At 35.7% G+C, this 10,453-nt stretch overlaps 1 protein-coding gene across 1 annotated transcript in view; it reads right to left on the reverse strand.

The window, feature by feature from the left end:
- LOC102605478 (cullin-4-like) overlaps window positions 1–6,507 on the reverse strand; it is a 40,388-nt gene extending 33,881 nt beyond the window's left edge. The window contains exon 1 of the mRNA XM_006361486.2: window positions 6,084–6,507. Within this exon, the coding sequence (XP_006361548.1) occupies window positions 6,084–6,426 (343 nt within the window). The 5' untranslated portion in view covers window positions 6,427–6,507. The remainder of the gene's footprint in view (window positions 1–6,083) is intronic.
- Window positions 6,508–10,453: the final 3,946 nt, after the last annotated feature.

The raw sequence follows: 10,453 nt of genomic DNA on the forward strand, positions 1-10,453 counted from the left end.
TTTCTTCCCTTGAATATGTTCATATATTATTGACCCAACTTTTGCTAACATAATCATTGGCCAGACGGGCGGCATATATGGATAATAATCGTCTGCCAGCAGCGGAAGCTCTTTGATTGTTTACCAAGATCGAAGAGGCTCTGATACCATGTGAGAAATATAGGAGAAGAATATTATTGAATTGTTGTTGTGTCTACATTATTACATTGAGACCCTATTTATAGACCCTAGAATACAATCCTTTACCAAGTAGGATACTATTTAGTATTCCTATTTCTATTTCTATTCCTATTTCTATTCTAATAGAATTGTATAAACCTATTCCTATTCTAATAGGATTGTATAAATCTATTCTTATTCTAATAGGATTGTATAAACCTATACTTATTCTAACATCACTCATTTACTATATGCAGATGACCCCCTAATTTTTTGTGATGCTGAGGAAGACCACCTTAAAATATTGAGACTGATTCTAGTTATTTTTGACGCAATGTCTGGGCTACATGTCAATTGGAGGAAAAGCTGCTTGTATCCAGTAAATGAAGTACCAAACATGGAAATTTTGAAGTCACTACTGGGAGGTGAAGTGGGTGTCCTCCCAACCACATACTTGGGTATGCAAAATCCAACTCTATGGAAATCTGGGATGGGGTGATTGAGAAGTGTGAGAAGAGGCTAGCAAGGTGGAAGTCTCAGTACCTTTCACTAGGGGGAAGACTAACTTTGATTAATTATGTGCTTGATGCACTTCCAACATATGTGATGTCATTATTTCCTATCCCACCAGGAATCATCAATAGGTTGGATAGCATCAGGAGAAAAATTTTATGGCAAGGGAACAAGGAAAGGAGAGGATACCACTTAGTCAAATCGAAAACTGTGATCACTGAAAAGAGAGTTGGGGGTCTGGGGATCAAGAACATGAAGAACCAGAGTAAAGCTTTGAGGATGAAGTGGCTTTGGAAGTACTCAAATGATAATCAGAAACTGTGGGGTTCAGTCATAAAGGCAAAATATGAAGAGAGTGATAGTTGGATGACAAGGAGGTTACCACCCCTTATGGTGTTAGCTTATGGAAATCCATTAGAGAACTTTGGAATGAATTCAAACCTAACACCAAGATCAAAGTGGTAGATGGCATAAAAACTAGGTTTTGGAAGGATGATTGAGATGCAGAAGGAAATATGGAGACTCTTCCCTGACATCCACTATTTAGTTCTTCAGCAACAAAGTACTATAGCTGACTTATGGACTCCTCAAGGGTGGAATTTTGTATTTAGAAGACACCTCAATGACTGAGAAATTCCAAGAGTAACAGAATTTTTTAGAAGCATTGATCAATTTAGTGGACTGGAAATAGGGCGAGACAGATTCCAGTGGTTGGGAAACAGTAAAGGGATTTTTAAAGTAGGTGCAGTGTACAAGAAGTTGAACCATCAAAATCTGCAGTTACTCAAGTTGCCCTGGAGACATATATGGAAAGCCAAGATCCCCTACAAGGTGTCTTGCTTTGTGTGGTTATTGGCTAAAGAAGCAATATTGACACAGGAGAATTTAATGAAGAGGGGAATTACACTTTGCTCTAGATGTTTTTCGGTGGGAAAAACTGCAGAAACAGTCAATCATTTGTTTATCCAATGCGAAGTCACTGGCCAGTTGTGGAATCTATTCCTGAGACTTAAAAACATCTCCTGGTCCATGCCTGGGAGAATTTCAGAGGCTCTATATAGCTGGGAAGAAGCAGGGACACAAGCAAAAAACAGAAGTGACTGGAGAATTGTCCCTGCACTATTTGGTGGACAATATGGAAAGAGAAGAACCTTAGAGTTTTTGAGGATAGGGAGAGTAGTATGCAACAAGTTAAACTGAATTGCATTTTTTTTTTAAACCGATAACTTTGTGTCTATTGATAGAAACAGATCAGTACATGGGCTTGTACTAGGGCCATATTTACAAGTAAATCCAGATCCTATGATCCCATGTCTATAATGAATCTAACATATCAATAATAGATACAGGATCATTAGACCAAATCTGATTACACCAAAAACATAGAATCAAGATACAATTCAATTTGATCTGTTCTATACTATTTTCTATGTTCTCAAAACACCTAGAATTTCTCTCCTTCCAGATTGTCCACCATATGCTGGCTGGTATGATTCTCCACCTACTTCTGCTTCTTGCCAGAACCCCAGCTTCTTCCCAACTTTGAAGGGCCTCTATAACCTTTCCTGGCATAGTCCAGGAGAAACCTTTTAAGGTTTATGAATAGCCTCCAAAGCTGACATGTGATCTTGCAGTGAAGGAACAAATGACGAACAGTTTCTGCTTGTTCTCCGCAAAAAACGCATCTCGGACAAAATTATCCCCTTTTTCATCGGATTGTCTTGTGTAGGACAGCTTCCTTAGATAGGAGCCAAATAAAACATGATACCTTGTAGGGTATATTCACTTTCCATATAGTTTTCCAGGGCCAGTTGACATTCTGTTGATTGTGACAGTGTTTTTGGTGTAATCAAATTTACTCTAATGATACCGTCTCTATCATTGATGTCTTAGACTCATTATAGGGATAGGTCGGTATTACTAGAGGTCCTTATGTAAATATGGGTTTCAGTACAACCTATGTACTGTTCTACAGAAATAGAAACAATTACCATTTTCAAAAAAAAAATATAGTTCAATCTCATTGCTTCTACTTTCATTGAATTATCTGAGTCTTTTTTTCACTTTGTGCCACCACGACTTGAAGGTAATTTTATAAAATGGCGGTTATTAGACCAGGCACCAGCTATGTTGTATGGGGCAGAGTGTCGGCCGGTCAAGAACTCGCACGTCCAAAAGATGAAAGTAGCAAAAATGAGGATATGGAGATGGACACTAGGTTGAGATAGGATTAGAAACAAAAATATTTGAGATAAGGTAAGAGTGGCCTCTATGGTGGCGCCAAGATAAGGGAAGTGAGACTGAGATGGTTCATACATGTGTAGAGGAGATACACAAATGCCCTAGTGAGGAGGTACATATTGGCGATGGTGAATCTAGGGAGAGGAAAGGGTAGGCCAAAAAAGTATTGAAGAGAGGTGATTAGATAGGACATAGCACACTTGCAGCTTATTGAGGACATGACCCTAAATAAGAGAATATGAAGGTCAAGGATTAGAGTAGAAGGTTAGTAAATAGTGGAACATTATCTAGTTTTTCTTATCATTATTATTCTTTTTACTTCTCCTACTATCCTATTCTTCGGTTTTATTATTACATGTTGTTTCCTTTGCTTCGATTATCATACTACTTGTTTTTTGTCCATTATTTTTCGTCGAGCTTCTTCACCGCTACATTTCTTTTTCTTACTATTTGATATGTTTTTCTTGAGCCAAGGGTCTATTGAAACAACATCTCTACCTTCACAATGTAGGGTAAGGTTACGTAGACACCATCCATCGCAAACCTCCCTTATGGGGACTCCATTGGTATGTTGATGTTTCCCAATTTGTTTATTTATTTAACTGGTTATACTGGATATGTTGTTGTTCTTGTTGAATCTTCTTTAGTTTGTCAATTTATTCAATTTGGTAATGCTCTTCAGCTTTTCTATCCTTCTTTTTATTTATACTTGCTTTGGTGCTTCAGTTTTATTTTATTTTATTTTGTCTTTTTGCAGTTTGTTAATTTGGTAATCTTTTGTTTTATCCCTTCTCTATTTTCTTTGATTTTGCTTAAGTTACAATGATTATTACCTCTTTACTTTTAAATTGAAAGACTTATTAATAGATACTATTTTGTTGAGTTCTTGTTTGTTTAGTTGTTTTAATTATTTGTGCAATGCCCATCTTGAGATTCCTTTTAGATTGTGCTTCACTTAAATGATGCAAGCATTTCGCTTCTTGCTTCACACTTTTTAGCGAAGCAGGCCCTTGTCACATTTTTCTGCTTCGCACTTTCAAACACCGGCCAGGTATAATAAGTTCAGTATCAGAGCTGCCCCACTACAGCTTAGTCGAAGCAAATGAAAGATTTGTCTGACAATGCTTTTTGAGAAAGAACTTCTCAGCAGTCACAAATCTGGTGTTGACTCACCTTTACTTGGACAGCTTCAAGAAGGTTGGCAGCATAATCACAGAATTATTTTTTATAAGTAGCATGACCAAAAATATTTGGAAGCAATTATTGGCCACAGCATCTTCGTCAACGCAAGAATTCTACGATCCACACTAGTTATTCCTTATTTTCATATTTTACTCCTCATGTCCAAGATGGCATCTTAATGAGAAGAATGCATCTGAATAGAACAACCACCCTCACATAACCAACCAAAGAAATTCTTGAGGGGAAAGATGCATTTAATACACAACATTTTTTTCTTCCTCTAATAAATGAAGTGTAGACAAATTCATTGATATGCTGGGAAACAAAACCCAGCATACAACTGGTATACAAAACATTTGTGGAACTACACCAAAGAACAGTTCATATGCAATACTTTATAATGGTAATGTATATCAAAATTGCTGCTTTCTTTTAATTCTCTTGTAGCACGACTCAATCCAACACTATCTACCCTGTGTTTTAAAGGTTGTGTTTACTTTCCCTCAGATTGGACTTTGGAGAAACCCACAAGCAGTCCCTTTTGGATAAGATTTTGATCTACTGTGCCTGCCAATGCAAATAAAAAAACCCATAATGATTAATGATTCTTCTTGTATAGATGTCTCCATCAGAAAATGATGACATGTCAGTTACTCGGTGTGCTTCTCAACCTCTTTTTGCATTGTCCAGTGGCGGCAGACCTATGGAACATGTTTCACACTATTATTGGACTCAGTTGAGCCATGAATCAGACAATCAGAGATGCTTATGTATGCTGGTGTTTATGGAGAGTTGATAAATCCATCAAAAGAATCTGGACAATGAGTGCTGCTTGTATTTTTTTGGTGTGTTTGGATAGAAAGGAATAGCAGATGCTTTGATGGAATCTCAACTTCAAACCACTTCCACAGATCAGGTTTTTCCTTGGAAACTAATATGGAAAGTTAGATGTTTACTTTGACATCTATAAATGGCAACGAAAACTTTTTGATTTTCCTGCTCTTAGCCAAGTTTATGATGGTATTGGAGCTAACTCACCTCTTATTGTAATTTTGCATCTTCTTGATGACTTTTTAAAATGTCATTACTTCACCAAAAAGAAAAAATAATGAAGTTCCGCACAAGCTACGAAAGTTGTGAGGAAAACACAAAAAAATATGTAAACATAAAATTGGCCAACTATTGAAACACTGGAAACTCAAGACAATGCAAGAAACTAAGATTCTCTCATTGGCTATTAAGCATATGCAAGGGTAAAGACAATTTAGCTCTTGTCTAAACTCTAGCGAGTAGAGAAGACAATACAAGCTAAAAAGAAACATCAATAACAATCCATGTAAATTGAGATAGCATGCACAATTCCCTGAAGAACTTATTTTATTAAAACAGCATCATCATAATATCTCTGCCAACCAAATGTGCATATGTGTTCCTACAAAGTTCTTAAAGATTACTCATTTAGCACACTATCTAATGAAATTCTATCATACCATAAAATGATACTGAATCTCTCAAGTCTAACTTTAGTAAACGTGCTAGAGAACAACAGCTGGGAGACAAATCACAGTCTTTACCTTTTAGTTGTCTCTTTAGCATAGTTTTTCTTCACCAAATTAACTATCTCTTATCAGGATAATGCAGAACTAATACTTTATAACTTAGTCTCTGAAAATAATACAAACTTCCTAAGAAAGTACAACCCTAATTGCACATAGTTTCACAATAAATAATTTATCTCAGGTATAAACCCTTACTCAACCCTAAATGAGCAAGGAGCAGCACAAATTAGAACTAAAGCAGCAAAAGAGGAGAGCTTAAGTACTTTAAAAAGTTCCAAATCTTTATAAAGCCGAATACTTGTACAACTACAACAATACTCCAATGCTAGATGCAGTTGGCTATATACACCATCACTCTCCATTTAGCTCCATTCATTCCAGCATTAAATTTTATTACAAAAATACAGAGGTACTAAGTCGAAATCAAACCTTTAAGGAGCTTAATTACGAGTTTCTTAGCAGGCTGAGGAGGGGTAGCTTTCTTGCGAGACAAATTGGCCGTAACCCCACCAGCAACTGAAGAGGCATCGATGTTGGAATCCTCCATCATGGAGGAGTTTCCAGAAGGGTCGTCGATATCGGAGGAAAAGTGAACGTGCTGACCGTTTTTGTTGTCAATAGAACAAGGTAGAGCTTGTGACTTAGCCTTCTTCATGGAAGAATAAGCTGGGGTTCGGCCGCCGGTTCCACCGGTGGTCGGAGTAGAGGAGGACGATGATGAGGGATTTGTGGGGATGAAGCGCTTTTTGGGGTTGGTGGTGGGTTGAGACATAGACGAGAAATGTCTAAGAAGAGCTCATTTTGTTCTTCTTTCTTTCTATATATTTTTATTAAAAGAGAAGAACAAACAAGAAAGAAATGCTCCTTAACCCAAAATGGTTTATCTATTATGTATGTAAAAAAAATAGGATTTTCCTTTCATTTTCCTTTTTAATCCAATTCTAGAAAAATGATTGATAGAATCGGTTTCAAAGGGTGAAAATCTATGGAAATCAACTTTTCTCGAATTCTAAGAAGTATTCTATCATTAAATTAAAATATTATAGATTTAAACTGAAATTTTAATAAATTAAGTAAAGATTTCGCTAAATCGAAATATATATTTAAATTTAAACAAAAACTTAAAATATGAATTAAAAGTAAGATCTGAAATTTGAGCAATAAAGTTTATGCTCAATGATTATCCATTTACTATGTGTTGATGAATGTGTCATTAGTTAGAATGTTCTTTTCTTTTGATGGAAATAAGTTTATTTTTTTATATTTTATATGTTATCCCTTATATGGTGGAAACTAATACATGGATCACTCTATCTTCATAGAAACAGTATTGTCGGCGTATATAAATATATAAAGAAGATGAAGATTATGAAAAAAAGAGTTCTTAAGGGGTGATTTATCAAGCATAAAGAAATTGAGTGTCAGAGCACTTAACTTTATTTTTTGAAGAATTATCGCTAATGCATGTATCTAAAGGTACATGTTAAATGTTAAATGATTTGTAACACCTCGAAATAATAGTATGTGTGCAATTAAGTTGACGTCGGCAAAAATCTATAACTTGAAGATGTTAAAAAGAATATTTGAAGCTCATAAGGTTAAGACTATAAGGGATAATTTGGTATGGTGTATAAGAATAATGTCAAATAAAGTGTATTAGTAATATTTGTATTAGTAATGTTCGCATTAGTTATGCTTGCGTTATTTCTTATACATTATTTCGTTTGATGTATTAAAAATAGCATCCATTGCTTTCTTTTTTTTAAAATGTTTATTTACAAAGATACTCTCCACAAATATATTGGAAAAGATTTTAAAAGGATTTTGAGGGGCAATTAGGTCTGTAACCATACTAATGCATGCATTATATCTCCTTGAATTACTAATAACATGGATTTCCATGTATTATTTGTCATTCTACATATAGTACTATTTCATATGTACTTACGTCCCTTTTTGTCAGGGGTGTTGCATCTTTTGATTGATGCAGACTCACGTACATATACACATGATCAGACCACTTAGGTTCCATATCTTCCACTATAGGTGAGCCCCTCTTTGTTTTTGGGGCTTCGTCTACATATTTTAGGAAGTTTTGTTTTCTTTTAAGGTATATCGAGGGTCTTGTCCCAGTTGACACTATTTATTTATGTTTAGAGGCTTCTTAGATAGATGAATAGTTATGTTACGTTTGGACCTTTGTGTTCTTTGACAATGGTTTTAAATATTTATGACTTACGATATGAAATTTGTTTTCTTATGAATTTTTTCTCTTCAAATGCTTTCAAATGTATATTTCTGCTAATGTTTAGATGTATGCTCATGTATAAACTATGTTATGGGTACACTCAGGCCAGATGTGGCATCGGGTACCGGCCATAATTAGGGTGTAGGCTCGTGACGTGACAAACTTTGTATCAGAATACTAGGTTTTCAAGTGACCTAAGATGTCTATGAAGTCGCGTCTAGTAGAGTCCTTCTTCTGGGTGTGAAGCGCGCCACATCTATAATATGGAGGCTACAGGACATTAGGAAATGCTACCCTTCTTTCATATTCTAGTTCGTATGATAGAGTTTAACTCTATGAAGTTCCTTCTAACTCGTGCGTTCACGTATTTCAGATCATGCCTCCAAAGTGTACCACTAGTCAAAGAAATACTACAAGTATTGGGGTTCCCGTTGGAACTGATACATAGAGCAGGACATAGACCAGGAATGGAACTCGCTCGATAGATCAAGGCTCAAGTGTCGGGGATCAACTTGTGCTTGCTAACTGATGAGTCAAGGATTTTTTACTTATTTTAAACTTCTAGTTCACCAAAGTAATGTCCACAATGCCCATTTATATTATTTTCTTATCAAAATGTGTTTGTATTTCAGCTATGAGAGCATAAGGATGATATGGAGATAAAAGATATCAAAAGAAACCAAAGACTTTGAAAAATAGGCAAAGGGCAACGATGAGGATCACCTAAGTTAACTCGGCACATCACCAAGTGGAACAAGCCATAGATCATTGATAGAAAAAGTTTGGGTAAGGTTTTATGTTCAAGAGGAAGGAGAAAGGTGTGAAAGAGGAAAGACCTTGTTAATGCTTCAAAGTGGGTAGAGTCACTATAATCCAAAATTGTCCTACCATGCCCATCAACCCCATTACAAGCCTTGAAAGACTTTTATGATCTCACGGGAGCTAGTTCATTGATCATTTGGAAAATATGGGCAAGCATATGGGTAGAAGCATGCATGTTATTATTCTTGTGAGCGTGAGATTTGTAGTGATTCCTAAATTGATAAATGCTTATGGTTTGTGAGAGCATGTGATCATTCTTTGTATGAGGGCATTTGGATATTTTTGTTGAGCATAATTTTGCATCTTAGTGAGCTATTGGGAGCATTTATTTTGATTGATAACGACTAGTCATTACTTGAGGCTTTTAATGCATAATTGGAAGTTGTAAACTTAGAAACTAGCTTTGTGATAGCACTAGCATATTAGCTCTCAAGAAGCACTCTTTGAAGACATCTTTGTTGAACTGATTGATATTATGTTTTACTTGAGGACAAGCAAAAGTTTAAGTTGGGGTGTCGATGAGTCGGGGATTTTGGACTCATTTTAGGCTTCTAGTTCACCAAAGCAATGTCCTCAATGTCCATTTGTATCTTTTTCTAATCAAAATGTGTTTGTATTTCAGCTATGAGCACATAAGGAGTATATGGAGATAAAAGAGGTCAAAACAAGCCAAAGACTAAGGAAAATAGGCAAAGGGTGACGTTGAGGATCGCCCAAGTTAACTCGGTGCATCGTCGAGTGGAACAAGCATCGATGAAGGCTGTTGTTCTCAGCCCCCAAGTCTATGTTTAGAGATGGAAAAGAGAAGTCAGTGTATCACCAAATTGACTCGGTGAAGGACATTGGTGTTACTGAAAGTTACATGCAACTGAAGGAAAAATCAAATTCGAGAAGCATGTTGTGTTTGGTGATGGAATCAACTGCTTGATGCATCACCGACTTGTTCGGTGATCCCGACCATGCTCCCTAAGTGGACTCAAAGGGAAATTTTGTGAACAATTTTCTAAACGAATAAAAAATCATTGAAGAGAGAGAAAGATAATCTTCACTAATTTGGATTTTGTAGTAATCTCTGCAAAACCTTATATTGGGAATGAACTTGTACTTGAACATTTGAGAAAACCATTTCAAAAATGTTTTTTAGGGCGAGTCTTGGGGTGGAGGGTAACAAAAATGATCCGGGGTGCAAATTGAAGACATAGATCCATAGGGCATAAGTCTTAGAATTTGAGGCATAAGCTCCAAGAGTAAAAACGTAAGTCCCGGGGGTAAAAACGTACACCCTAGGTATTTTTTTTTGTTTTTTAACATTTTTTTGCTTTAAATCATATTTTTTACTATTGGTGTAATGATATTTCTCAAATAGTAATTGTAATACTTTTTTCTTCATTATTGGTTATTATTACCTCTCTCAAATAAAAATCATAATATCTATTTCTATATATTATAGGTTATTTATTAAAATTTATTTGTAAAATAATTGAAAGTTTTACTCTTACTTATTTTCTTAGAAATAAAATTATAAAATTGAATATACATGAGACTACGCCCCGTAGATCCATAAGTCTTATGCCCCGTGTCTCGGGACTTATGTCTCGCTCCGTACTGCATAAAAAGTCTCGCCTCACGCCCTCGCCTTTTAAAACACCGGAGAAAACCTTTTTAAGATTGAAGGTCTTAATGATTAAATTCTTAGGATTTCTACTCAATTTTCTACTATGAGTGATAA

The sequence above is a fragment of the Solanum tuberosum genome, unplaced genomic scaffold (assembly GCF_000226075.1).
Source record: "Solanum tuberosum cultivar DM 1-3 516 R44 unplaced genomic scaffold, SolTub_3.0 scf00359, whole genome shotgun sequence".
In the NCBI taxonomy this organism is placed as follows: domain Eukaryota; kingdom Viridiplantae; phylum Streptophyta; class Magnoliopsida; order Solanales; family Solanaceae; genus Solanum; species Solanum tuberosum.